The 14,085-nt window shown below is 44.6% G+C and overlaps 1 protein-coding gene across 1 annotated transcript in view; it reads left to right on the top strand.

Annotated features, from left to right (window-relative positions):
• Positions 1 to 1,375: 1,375 nt before the first annotated feature.
• LLGL2 (LLGL scribble cell polarity complex component 2) overlaps positions 1,376 to 14,085 on the top strand; it is a 34,070-nt gene continuing 21,360 nt past the window's right edge. The window contains exons 1-2 of the mRNA XM_082492368.1: positions 1,376 to 1,466; positions 8,733 to 8,840. Of these exons, the coding sequence (XP_082348494.1) occupies positions 8,766 to 8,840 (75 nt within the window). The 5' untranslated portion in view covers positions 1,376 to 1,466; positions 8,733 to 8,765. The remainder of the gene's footprint in view (positions 1,467 to 8,732; positions 8,841 to 14,085) is intronic.

Raw genomic sequence — 14,085 nt, 5'->3', positions numbered from 1 at the left:
GTAGCCCAAGGTGGTAGGGATGTGCTGCAAGCGCTGCGCCTGGTCCTGTTTTGTGCACACACCCCTCTTATCAGATGCTGGAAGTCATCAAGGCTCCACTGAGGTGAGGGTCTGACAGCTCCCACACGCCCTCTCCTGCCTCTTCCTCCTTCGAGCAGTGCTTGTGCTGCTAGTCCTCTGCAAACGCTGGGGCTGTTGGCAGCTCCGGTCTGTGCCCTCAGCATTCTCCCAGACTGTTTTGCAGATTAAAGGCAGTGAGAAGAGAGTGTCTAAGAACAGGCGCAGCCAGAAGAGCTCTAGTCTGACCCACAGGGCTCACGTTTGTCCTGGAATTAGGTCAAACTCACTTCTGTTGATTTCAGTCAGTCTCATCTGCCTATGCCAAGGTGGAATTGTATCGATGAACTCTACAAGAGCCACCCAGTGAGTTTCGCTGGGGTAGAGACTCCCTGATTCAGCACAAAACAATTAGAATTTAATAACCACTGCAGGGAGGATTGAGAAACTGTGGCTGCCTTGCTCAGCACCACACTATCTGACGGTGCCTTTACCAGGATGGGATTATGATGCAGACTGATACCACTGCTTCATTTTGGCCTGCGATGCAGATCAGCTGGTTGTTGCAAGAAGATGACAGAAACGAATATTTTAATTGAAAAACACCACTTTTGGAAGCTTGGCTGAAACGTTGACCATTACTGGCCCGTTGTCAGAGGTAATTTCAAGCTTTTGCACAGACGCAGAGAGGTTGGCAGATCTTGGACTACCACTGCACTCCACATAATTACTGATTCCTCACCCAGCTGTTGTCCCTGGGGTAGGACACGGGCTGTCTGCAGCCGAGCTGTGCAGCAGGACAGCGGCAGTTGTGTGGCTCTTTCCAACTAAGGCTTCAACTTTCTGTTAAGCCTTTCCACCCCTTTTTCGCAGGAAGGTTAGTGGGAAGCCGAGGGAAGGTGCCGGCGGGTGAACAGAGCCGGGAGGAGGGGGCCTGACACGGCATGGGAGCCGCCTTCCCCGGCCTGCCACCCTTGGGCTCGGCCGGGGCTGGGTGCCCGAGTCCCCCGGGGCTGGAGCGGGGAGTTGGGGGGCGGAGGCGGCGTGGCCCCTTCCCGAGCCAGGCAGCGCGGTGGGGAGGTGTGGCGGGTGCATCATGTAGCGGGTGACCGCTTTCTGATTGGCTTCGAGCGAGCGGGCTGCTGAATTATTCATGAGCGCGTCGGATGAAAGGGAGGAGAGGACGCGGCTCGTCTTAATTTGCATACGAGGCTCCGCCCCAGCACGGCTCTTTGCATACACGAGGCCACGCCCCGTGGTGGGGCGGTGTGCATGAGAGGCCCCGCCCCGCCGCACCCCTCCCGGAGGTGCCCGGGGAGGGAGGCCGCCGCCGCCGCCGCCGCGCAGGCGAGGGGGGAGCGGGCGCGGAGCGGAGCGAGGCCGGGGCGGCCCGGCTCCAGGCCCCGCAGGTGAGCGCAGCTTGCTGGTGTGCCGCGAAGGGGGTGCGGGACCGGGGGCGGCCTGGCGGGATAGGCTTCGGGGAGGGGGTCCTCGCAGGGGGGGATCCGGCCAGCGCGGCCCCGGGCAGGGCTCGCTGCTGCCGGCCGGGGCGGCACCCGACCCTGCCCGCCCCTCCGGGGCTTTGCGGAGCGCCTGCGGGCTTGCTCCGGGAATTCCTCCGGCGGGGCTGGCAGGTGCTCGCCGATCGGGGGGGTCCACTTCGCCGGGTGCCGGGGCCCTCCGCGCCGCCCCGGCCTGGCCGCACTGAGGCTGCCCGCACCTGAAGCCCCAGCGCTGCCCGGGACACCGGCCTTGGCCCGTCCGTAAAACTTCGGGATTTGTCGGCGGAGGTCGCGGCGCTGGCCCCTGCTCCGTAACTTCCTGGTTTCGTCCTCGGCTCCCGGGGGGCCGCCGGGAACGGCCCGGTACCGGTAACCGAAGCTCCCGCAAGAGCCGCGGCCGCCCGGGAGCCGTCTCGGAACCGCCCCTCGCACCCACCGCTGCTCCCGCCTCCTGCGGTGGGAGACGTCCCTGCCTGCGACCTGGCCTTGTGGGTCTCCGTCTGCTGCGACTGGCTCCAAGCAGACGTTATTAATAAGAATGGCAACGTCTCCTTTGGGACGCTCTGTTAGCGTTTTCTTTTTTTTTTTTTTTTTTCATTCAAATCCCTGCCCATATTAAATATATCATGTTACTTGGTGCTTTTTTTTCCAAAGTTGTTTTTCCCCAAAGCTGTAAGAGCTTGATGGGTGAGGGAGTGTATTACTTCTAACAAACAGGGAGCAGGTGAAACAAGAAGGTGAAACAAGTTGTTTAGCCTTTGTCTTGGTTGCCCTGCAGTTGTGGCATGGGAGCAAACTGGTTACTGACATCTCCTCTCCTGGAGGTGAGGCTTAACCTTGGCTTTGGAGAAAGGTTTGTGTGTTTGTATTTAGTGTTGTTAATGGTATAAGGTGGTTGAAGTGAACTTCTGGGTCTGTGTTTCTGCGGTGTAGTGGCACAAAGCTTTACACTCGTGTGAGGATAGTGACAAGATGGGAGGAAAGCTTCACTGAGATAATAAAAGTTGTCCGTTGTAATATGTTACTTGACGGGGAATGCTGCTCTCTGTAGTCATCTGAGAGCACTTCAGTCAACTGGAATAGCTTGCTTTCTCAAGTCCCAGGTGAAGCTGTATGCCCAAAGCAGCTGCTTGGTGATTTTAGCTTTGATTTGGGAAGCTGGTGCTTCTGGCAAGCGGAATGCAAAGCGGTGGTACGTCTCAAGGCTTCTCCGTGCATCCTGGCACGTTCCTTGTAAAGACAGCCTTCCCCGCGAAGGGAACAAGGATGATCTGTGCAAGTAGCGAGCGATCCCTAATCCTGCTCCGTGCTGATTGTGGCCACCTGAGGGGCTCCATTTAGTTTACGGTATTGAAAAGGGAGATAAGTTCTCAAACATCTTCATGGGATGGTGCAGAGGAACATCTTTTATTTGGTTTTGAACAAACTGCATCTGCTGTAACTACTGACCCAAGAATTATTGAAGGAGTTAAACCAGTTGAGAGTCTGATATCTTCTAGTGGCTTTTTGGTACAGTAATGTGATTGTTACTAGGAATTGCTTATGGAAGGGGTGTGGTTTTTTTCTTGGCTGACATAGAGGCTTGAGAGGTGTCAAAGTAAGAGGTTTTAAACATGTATAATGTAACACAGTTAATACACAGCAATAAAAGTATGCTGTGCTGCTAGTAGCCTGACCTTTCTTTAAAATAGTTTATCAAAGGAGGGACTGGTGGTAACTAAAAGTTTGATTTCTGTGCAGAAATTCTATGGAAACTCTAGTTCTCATCTAAAAGTTTCTTCTAGCTAGATCTCTTTGTGTTGCTTTAAGAAGCAAATGCTTCTGAAGTTTACTCGATTGACCCACTCTGGTGTAAAATGCAGTTCCAAAGTTGCAAGCTGCTCTTCCATTTGAATCATGCTTCTTCATAGAAGCATACAAAGAGTTTTGCATCATGTGCAATAATGTTCGGTGCAAAGACTTTGCTGTAGCATTTTGAAACTTCATGTTGTCATGCTCCCATGACAAGGAGAACACAATAGGAGTCATAATGACACAAAAGGTTTGCACAATTAGTAAATTCATTGCAAGTAGGCAGTCTCTGGTAACTCCAATCACAAAGCTGTGAAAGTACATGAACTTGCCTGATTTATATGATTGGTTCTCGATTATTTTCCATGAGTTCTTGGGGAATCTGTCTGATCTTTTATTTAATATTTTCTCTATTTTGGGAGGGTGGCCACCTGCACGTAGTGTTGACAGTCTGTTCAGTTGTTCATTTAACTGTCTGTCTCCTGGTTCACAAAAATAAATGCTTTTTACAGGAAGATCTTTTGGTTTACCTCTCTGCTAGCGCCCAACTAGTGTATCCAAGGTGCATCTCAACTCTCTCTGGTTTATAAAACTGAGTGCTGGGGGGCTCGCAGTTGATCAGCAGTTGTGTTGTGTAAGGGAGATCTCTGCTTGGTCTCATTAAACTCTGAGATTAATGTTGTTAAAGCATCTTCCTGGTGAAGCCTTATTCCAGGAAAAGGGGGTGGTACCTTACACTTACAAGCTTTCCATGTACTGCAATGGTTCCTTTCCTTGCTCTAGCTGACCTGCTTGGCTTGTGCATCTGTCTTGATAGTGTGTTACAGCTGAGCATGATTGTTGAGACAAACTTTATAGTGAGCACCCAGTTAAAGAACCACTAGGAGTTGTTTCATCAGTTTCAAGCTAAAAGCGTTCTTAAACTTGTAATTTCACAGTGAGTCACCTCTGGTGAGTCTGATGGCTCCTGTATTCAATACACTTGATAAGACTAGTATTTAAATGATGCTTTGATCATTTTTGTTGTTGTGAGATCACTGGTGCTAAGGAATAGCTTTTTCCTGTGCCATTGATCCGGTCTCTGTTCTGTTGCTGCTGACTATGTTGGTAACAGGAACAAGGCAAACTAAACTTCTGGGCGCAGGAGGAAACGTAGTTCAGACAAGGCCACAGCGGTCACTGTTTGTTATAGGAGCACTAACTGCTTGTAGTTCAAACAAAGCTTGTTGATAAGGCCTCTCTTATTTTAGCAGAGTTGATAAAAGTATTATCAGATGCATAGGTAGAAGTTCTCCCTTTAAGGAGACCTGTAAGCAGGAAGGGATGATGAGGAAGGAATGAAAAGGAGACCTAAAGCAAGGCACGATTTAAGAGTTCTAGAGATACTTGATGACATTTTGAAAAGGAAGTTGTTGGACCATATCCCATTGAAAACCTGTTCAAGTTGAGTGAAGGTTGCCTAGGAAGCACACAGGTGGTACCTTGCAACTCTCCTACATAAGCAAAATAAACTCATTATGGGTATGTTTTTATTGTGGGGTTAACATGGGACCATATCCACACTTAATACTGTCTATGTAGTAAAAAGTTCTGACCTGGGCTTCCTCATCTTGTAAGACTGGATTAACTTGTGTGATTGGGACTTGCAACATTGGCTCTCTTATACTTTTGGCTGGAAATTCCACTATCATGGCAGGACATAAGCAAAAATTGCAACAGATTTCTACAACAGATAATTCCCCCCCAGCCCATGCCTAGTTAATGGAGAAAATCCAGAGTGTCTCAGCAAGCTGTGCATGGGCATCAAGACACATTGCTGCGTGCAAAAGCAATGAAGACAAAGCAAAATGTGGAGCTCTGGTGGGATTGCTAACACACAACAGTGAGGAACAATTAAAGCTTCCCCTGGGAAGAAGCATTTGACCTTCTGTTGAATATGGGTCTGCTGTGAGACAGACGTGTACTTGCCATAAATCTCAACATCTAAAACAAACTGAGCTGAGCAAGCAAGGAAGCCAGAATGAAATCTGTTTTTGATGTTAACTGCTCCTTAGTCTGTGATTGGAAACAGGATCATCTTGCAACTCATGCTTTCATTGCCTTTCTATATGAATAGTGAAGAACTTCTGATTTTGTTTTCTGGCTGGATTTAATCATATTTAGCTAAGCATTCAGCTAACGAAGCAGCAGGAGCTCGATGTACAGGGCACTCTGAGCTTTGCTGTCCGGTGTCCATGTACTGAATATGAGCAATTGGGATTGACTCAGCTTTGGGCTATTGTTGCCTATTAACAGCTGACCTCAGTGCATCTTAGAAGAGGAGAATGTTGCACATAGTTTCTGGTAAGAGGCTCATCTCTGAAAGCCTGAAGAATTGTTTCCCTGGAAAATAAGAACATTAGATATATGCAGACCTGGCACGGCTTCAGAGGCTACTGGAGAATTCCTCTCTGGCTACTGGTAGCCACAACTGTTACCATATGGTTGTAAATGCTGACTGGCAGATAACTGCAGAGCACATGGGATTGGAGTTTTATGTAAGACACTGAAGGTGTGTGGGAGAGAAACTGGTCTGCTAATATGTAAATGGGCATCTGGAAGATAAGATTATACAGATTGTGGAATCTCTTTGTTTTTCTTGAATTGGAAAAGGCACTTGCTTATTGTACTAAAAAGAAAATTCTTCTCATTGACGAGAGCCTTGTAAATTTGTAAGAATAGTTCTGCTTGGACAATCTGTGCTACAGTGGATGTCATTCTCCTCACAGTTCCTTCTTTGTCTTTTCACAAAACTGCTTTTTCTCTCATCATCTCCCATGCTGTGACACTCCGGAATTCTTTGGTCAGGCATGATACCCTGATACAAGTCAATGAGAGATGACTTCTGTAGCATGCCTTCTCTGATCGTAATGGACACATCAGCTTGTCAGTTTCTTCAAGTGAGTTTCTGCTTTATTCTGAAGTACTATGCTCCTTAGCCAGTTGAGCAAGTTGTTGTGGGCTGGAGTGTGAATTCTAGATCTCTTGCATAAGCAGGTTAAAACAGCATGCTTCTAGATGCAATTAATATTTCAGGATAAATATTCTAGCAGGATGTTAAATATAAAGTTGTGACTCTCTCACATCAAGCCCACTCTTTACTTTGTTCATAACAGTGAGTTTGTTTCTGCTGTCACAGCTGAGTTCTCTTTTCTAAAGTGGGGAGGGTAATTAGTAGAGTTTCTCTGTGGGTTTGCCTAGTTTAACAGGTCCAGGATATTGATTGACAGTGGGAAAGGGTGCGTCTCTTTGGCACTTTCCTTTCCTTGTCTGGCTAAGGGCAAACTGTGTGTTATACATGGGTGTGATCTGCTCTCCTTGCATAGCACAGCAGCTTCTTGCTGCTCTGTAGCTTTTGTTAACTTAGAGTAAATATAGCCTTGTGTAAATATGTCTCTCTCTCAGGAATGTTTGGTGAAAGAAGACTTATGATCTGATACAATTTTTGCAATTTCAGTTGAGGTGAATCATTGGAGAAGGATATACTTTCCAAGTAAACTACACTTTTATTCTTCCTTTCTTTTTTTGGGCTTCCCTGCTATATGTGTTTCTGTGCATATTCTTTACCCCTGCACGTGCTGATGGCATCACGAACACAGATGCCTGTAGCTGCCTGCTCAAGAGCCACTTTTCTCTGTGGTGAGTTGAGATGCTAGTGATTCTCAGTGGGGACTAGATGACTCGGGCTCTTGGTGCCAATGTGATCTTCTGGTCCTCTGAACCAGGACTGCATTGTGGTCCTCTTAGTGAGCTCTGGACAGTACTGCGTACGTGGCTGGAGATTTTGCAGTGCGAGCAGGAAAGGTAAAAGGGGAGCAATGCACCAAAGAGGTACCAGTTCTTGCTCAGGGAGTTTCTACAGGGACTTCTCAAAATACGGCTATGGAGCATCCTGTTTATAATACCACTTCCTTTTTTTGGTCCTTCACAGCTGGTAAGGCCTAGTTAGAAAAAAAAATTCGGGCTCCTCAGGAATGGCTGGCTGATTTAAGTCATTAACCAAAGACCACTGTTATTGGCAGGAGCATGCAGATAGCCACCTTGTTTGCCAACTCTGCTACTCCCATCTATGTAGACAGGCTCGGAAAGCTCCCTTCCCTCAATCACCCTCCAGCCCCCCAGTTTGAACAAGGGCCCAAGGCCCTCTGTTCACTTGATAGTCCTTTTGGTGCTACTGGTCCCTCTCTGGAAAAGACACTAGCCTTCTCCCCACCGTGCTGTACCTGTGTATGTATGTACCTCTTCTGATGATGGGTTGCTATAGAATATCTGTACTGATTCTTCACTGTACCTCAGAAGCTCTGGCCCCCGCCGTGTGTGTCTTGTGTACAGAGTAGCTGGTAAATTGCTATAACTTCCCGTCCAACAAATTAAAATGAAGTACTGACTGGAGTGTCCAGTAGCTGCTTCATGAACAGCTGAGCTTTCTGTAGACTGGAAACTGGAGCTTGTGAAAGATGGCCAGGGCAGGCAGGAGCACTTATCCCAAGGAAGTTGTCAGGATGCGATTCAAACCGCCAACTCAAGAGCAAAGGTTTTACTTGTCACTTGTCACATCTGCCCCCTGCAGAGGTGCTAAAGACTCTCTTGAGCTGTACAGAATATGAGGCTGCCGCCTGGTAGCCCCAGTGTGATTGCTACGTCGTTTCAAGTCAGGTCTAATTTGTCCTGCTTGGATCCTCCTGGTGCTGTGAGAGACAAGGCAGTGAGATATACTGAAAGGCTTGTACTTCTAGCTGCTCATTGAACTGCAGGTGCAAGATTTCCTTTCCCTACCCCCACCTTGAGCCGGGAGTTAGGCTTGATATTTTACAAAAGCAAGTTAATAATTAATGCAGCTACCCTGCAGGCAGCACAGCGCCCTTTCTGCTGTACCCATGGAGCGAGCTGAAAATGTGATTCTTTCTCTTTTTAGCTCAATAGCTGGAGGGTTACCTGGGGTGAAAACTGATACTAGTCAATAATGCCCGTGAGCCTGGGAGTTAGGCTTTAGATTGGGTTTGTCTAAATGTTTATGCAAATGCTGCAGTTTTGCCTCTGCTTTGGATAAGGTCAACTGAAGAGATCGCAGAACGGCCAAGTGTAAAAACTCTTCTAAAATCCTCTTGTCTTATCTGTACTGGTTTGCTCTAGCAATGTGAAAATGGTATTGTGTAAGTCATGCACCAGAGATGCCGCTCTATGGTAGTGTCAGGTTTTAGTTACTCGATAGCGATGTTGTCTCGTTGTGCTCTGGCTGATTTGTGTTACCTCCTAAACCAAAATAAATAACCTACTTCTGCTTACTTCTCTTCCCAGGCTGCTTTTGTTTATATGGCTTTGCTTTTTTATTTTTTTGTTTAGGATTTTTGGTGCCAAGATACTACAGCAAGGAAGATGAGAAGGTTCTTAAGACCAGGACATGATCCAGTGAGAGAGAGGCTTAAACGCGACCTTTTCCAGTTTAACAAGGTACAGTGCTTTCCTCAAACTTCAAGGCATATGTGTGCAAGGCAAATCTATCCCAAGCCACTGCACAGTGTAAAAGGAAGGAAAAACTATTTGAGTGTGGGTGGGAAAGTGAAATTAAGGAGGGGTGGTTTGTTCTCTTCAATTCTGTGCTTTTTTCCTCACGATATGCCTGACTAGTTTTATTTAAGCTCACGAGCATGTTCTCAATTCTGCCTTTCATTTTTAAGAAAAAGGATATTGTCGTGCTGTTTAGCGACACTTGCTGAAAGAGATCTTCACAGCAGCTTTTATGTTCTGAGTGTTCTGTAACTTGTCTTGCTATGTGGTGTGACTACTTAGGTTATAGGTAGTCTTTGCAGTACCGCTATGAAAGCAAACATTTTTCTAAAGATATGCATGAGCCACAGTTTGTGATGCTGCTGAAGCCAGAGTTCTCTGTCTGTGATTATACTTCGGGTTTATAAGTATACCTCTGTTTTCAAATGTGAATTTAAAAGTCTGTGGTAGAAATGTGGTAGCACCTAGGCAGCACGATCGCCATTAATAATGAATTTGGTATTATCTTAGTCTGAATCGTATCTAGTTTTTTTCTTCTTCTCTGTGAAGAGGAAAGGGTAATGGCTGTGCTATCTATCCAACACTCTGGGCGTTTTTCTTTTGAGCCCTGGCCAGGAACATAGTGCTTTCATCTTTGTAAATGCCTAGTATGAATTCATTGCTAGGCTAATGGCTACTTACACCTTCACTGGGTATCAGAAATATATTTGTAGGTTTTGTATTTCTAAGGTTTAAATGGAATTTTGCTGAAAAGTATAATGGATAAATGAAGTTAGCCTAGGAAATTACCTCCTTGATTCATTAACATTCTAGTGTAGATAACTACTTAAAGTGGAACTTTGGATATTTGAGTTGAATGATTTAATGTAATTTGGTACTAAACCACACCATTTCCATGCATACCTCCCTCCAATTGGGGAGACAGAAGGAACTTAAGAGTGCTTCAGGCCTATTTTCTGCTTGCTACCATAAGGAAATGCTAGTGCAGATGCAAGAAAAATTTCAGTAAATGAAGACCGGGATTGAGTTGCTTGCATTTAGCTGAATGCAATGTCAGCTTCCGAAGATATCCCAGAGATGGGTCAGAATTGTTTATAAGCATATAAAATTGTATATACCTTGGAAAAAGCTTTGCTGTTACAGGGATGTCTCTTCCTTGAATATGCCTTTCTCTTACGAGAATGTTTGGCCAAACTTTACCTGCCAGAGACAGACTAATTTGTATGATGCAAAGCAGGGTTGAAAGAACTAGCTTTTGCAGCAGAGGACAACTTCCAAATATATTAGAAGTTGGCATCAGGATTTGTGACTCTATTTGATTCAGTCCTGAAGGTAAAAATTGCATTTCGTTTCTAGAGAGGTGACTGCTTTGGACACTTCCTAATGGTTTACTCTCATTAGCAACTTGGTAATTAAAGGCCTTGCAAAATGCATTTACACTTTTAAGCCACAGTAGCTTGTCCTTTTCTGACAAGGAAAGGGAATCAACATTAGACCATTACATTATAGCAGAATCTTTCACATTATACTTTCCTCTTGCATAAAGTTTGGTTGTCTTTTTTTTTTTTTTTTCCCCCCCAAGTCTTGTGTGGCCCATTCCAGTATTTCCAGAGATAATGCATCATTTGAAAGCTTCTACCCTTTGATACAATAAACATCTACTCACAGCTAGGTAGACTGAGAAGATCTGGAAAAGTCAGACCTTAATTCTGACCTGTTGAAGGTTGTGGCTTCAAGGAGCCAAGAAACATAGTACTTTCTGTGCCAAGCCTGTCCGTGTTTTGTCCTGTGCTTGTAAAGCAAGCACATTAGTTCTGGTAAACACTTCTGGTTAAGAACCTGCTTGGGAAATATTTTGTGGGACTATAAAGTTGCTGATCAGAGAAATTGCATGGTGTATTTGCACCTCTTTGGTGTGTGACTACCTGTGATGCTGGTAGTGACTAAATGCAAGGTCTGTACCTTAAAAGTGTTGGGGATTCCTGCCCTCATTTTATTGTTTACACTGAAGTTGAATATAAATGCAGGATGCCACACAACTTTAGTGTTAATATAATGGAATGTATTTGGCCATGCTGACCTAGTAATGGACTTCAATTAAAAAAGTCTTTTTAATTGGTGGTGGTGGATTTTTTTTTTTTTTTTGTTTATTCCCTCAAGTTTCAATAGGTTGTGATCTTTTTACTGCTTCCCTCTTGCATTTCTGTTCCAGATAAGAGGTGGTCCAAATGGTTTTAAAGGGCTGATTGACCACTGGACTAGCTCTTCAAACTGTCCTCAAACTTGTTTTGTTTCAACAAATACCTTCCTCAATTCTGGTAGTCACTTAGCTTTGCATATCTGTTTCTCTGTATGAGTAAGAACTTCCCATACTTGTGTGTACCTGTTGCAAGAATCTGTTTTTAGCTCAGTGGATAGAATGAAGGATAAGGTATGTGGACTTGGCAGTCTACTTCTTTAAGTTTATCCTGCTTTTGGAAGTAGTATTTGGATGCCTTTGGCTCAGTCCAACCCCTGCAGAACAAACATGTTCAGGCTGGCATTGTCAGACTAGATGATGGGTAACACACAGGTGAACCAGCCTGTCTTACAGCTGAATGTTACCAAACTGGGAACATTGCATTTAATTTATGGCTTTATGTTTTTTCCCTTCTTTTCAGTCTTCCTAACCCTTTGCTAATGGGCGTGATGGATAGCTTACCTTAAATACTGAATTAGTGTGTATGCAAAGTAGATTTAACACATACAGGCTTCATTGTTTCATCAAAAGACACATTAACAAAGGTGCAGGGTTTGTATTGCCTGTGGTTGGGTTTGTCTCTGCTTTGTCATGAAACAATTTGAGAGAAGTGGAGAGAAATGAAAGAAGGAAGACAGCACTGAATTTCACCTGCACAGCTTTAGTGTGGGCTGGGAACAACTGTTAAGTTTGGCCACATTTTTCCTGCAGTAAATATGACTGACATGAAGCATTTCTGTTAGTTAATGCTGCTGACATCAGGCTTACTTTTACTGAGAATGACAAATCTGTGGTCTGAGGAAAATGAAAACGAAAGCTCCTACCTTTCCTCAAAGAAACAAAGGCCCTTTTGAGGAGGGAGGGCACATTGTGGGCACTCTAGTTTCTTATTTCAGCTCTGCTGAAAGGCTCTATTGTAACCTTTCCTGCCTTCTGCCCCCATCGCTCCCCCTTGCTGGGTTTACCTGCTGAGCAGGTGAAAGGATTGGCTGATGAAAGCTGCCGGAGAGAGTTGAGGGCCGAAGCTGACGTGATGTGATTTAACGTCTGGGTGTAAATAAGCGAAAGAAAAAGATCTGGGTAATCAGTACAGTGAATGTGAATGCCTGGCCCGGGTGGTGTCAAATACAGCCAGAAAGTCGCTCTGATGCCTTTCTTGCCTGGCTGTGGAAACAAGTGAAGGACACAGGAAGGAGTTATCTTCATTACATCTTATGGGCATCTTGGTTGAAGATTCAAAGCTATCGGAAACCATTAGTACATTTACTTTACTGCATAAGCAGTTGTGTAACACACCCTGGTTGTTACTGATACTCTCGTGCTTCTGCATGTAGTACTATTTTCTGCAGTGGCCTTCTGTTACCAACAGTTTACTCCTGGACGTATAGTTACTGTAGCTTTTTCAAATTTGTCTATGGGATGGGAGGGTACTTCAAATTTTCTATTGAAGGAAAACCTGGGGAAAAAAAATTACCCTCCTGTTAGTAGGACTGAATGGTACACACTGGGTTATGCAGTTCATAGGTCTCCTACTTGAAAATTAAAGCTTTTGTTGACTTGTCTAATGTGTTTACAAATTAACACATCAAAACCAAGATATAATTATGCCAATATTAAGGCTAGAATTGACAGCATCCTAACAGGCAGTACGGTATTGTATAAGTCATGGTTTTCTATTATGAGAATAATAAAACCTTATCTTCTGGGCTGGGAGGGATCTCAGAAGAAACACAGTTTCTAATTGATGTTCCATTGAAAAGGGCACCTAGTTGTGCTGATGACATGACAGTGCAGTGATTGTGAACAAGTTGAAACTAAAACTAACAGTGGGGTTACACTGGTGTCTCCCTGACAAGTTCCTCACTCTGTTCTGGGGATGAGTGGAATGGTGTCTGTTGCCTGTGCTACATCTGATTCAATTAAACTTCTGATTTGTTGTTAAGATAACATGTTACCTTGAATCTTCTTCCCAGAATTGTGTACCATAGCTTCATACTCTCACAGCTTTGACAACTAAGAAGCTTTTCTGTGTTGTCTCAGTAGCTACGATGGTACAGAGAAATTTCTTTTAGCCTGTGCTGGATTAGAAAACCACCCTATTTTAATTCTGAATCCACAGATAAGTTCCTAATTTCATACAGTCTCCTCTAGGAAGTTTTATATGTGTAGCTAAGCAAAGATTGGTTAGCAACAACTTCAAGGATGACATTAAAAAGATTGACTTCTCCAAATTTGTTTTTCATAATACAGACTTAACACTTAAATTACCTTCTTAGACTATAAATAAGTAAGGCTGGAGATTAAGTTATAAAGGGAAATAAACTGTCTTGGAGGCAGTAGCACTAATCTTGATTTACTACATATAAAAGGTTAAAAATTAGTAACTACTCCTTTGCCCAGTCTTATGAGTTGGCAAGCAGAAAACTGGGAAATGCTTCAATATTTCCAATTTTACACATTCTAAAATGGCTCATCTTCTCCTAATAGGACCTCAGACTGGGGTAACATGATTTAGAGGAAGGAGGTCTATTTTTACAATTTATGAATTGTGAGCAAATGGCTAAAACTGGAGCAATCTGGCAAAATGTGGAGTCAGCCATACCCTCCTATGTCTGTTTTTGAGCAGGACCAGTAAAAGGGCATTAAACTACTTTGTAGCAGCTGGGAGCACCTCAGGCTAATGGCATGACCACAGAATTGAAACTGGTGTTATTTGATTCTCCTGCAAGGGATTAAGTTGGGAAATCAATATGCAGGAAATAAGGTCCAGGTGTTACTTTTAGGTTGAATAAGCCATAAAGCCATGTGATGTGGTAGCTCTGTCTCAAAGACCTGATGGAAATGAGGATGGGAGTGAGGTGGAAGTGCTTACTTCTGTAGATGGAAGGTTGTCAGCTTATTCTACTTTTTTTTTTTTGTGTGTGTGTGTGTGAGTGGTCCTCAGGCTGT

The sequence above is a fragment of the Vanellus vanellus genome (assembly GCF_965231255.1).
Source record: "Vanellus vanellus genome assembly, chromosome: 17".
Lineage (NCBI taxonomy): Eukaryota > Metazoa > Chordata > Aves > Charadriiformes > Charadriidae > Vanellus > Vanellus vanellus.
The sequence above is the reverse complement of the archived record's forward strand: the minus strand, read 5'-3'. Positions and strand labels throughout refer to the sequence as shown.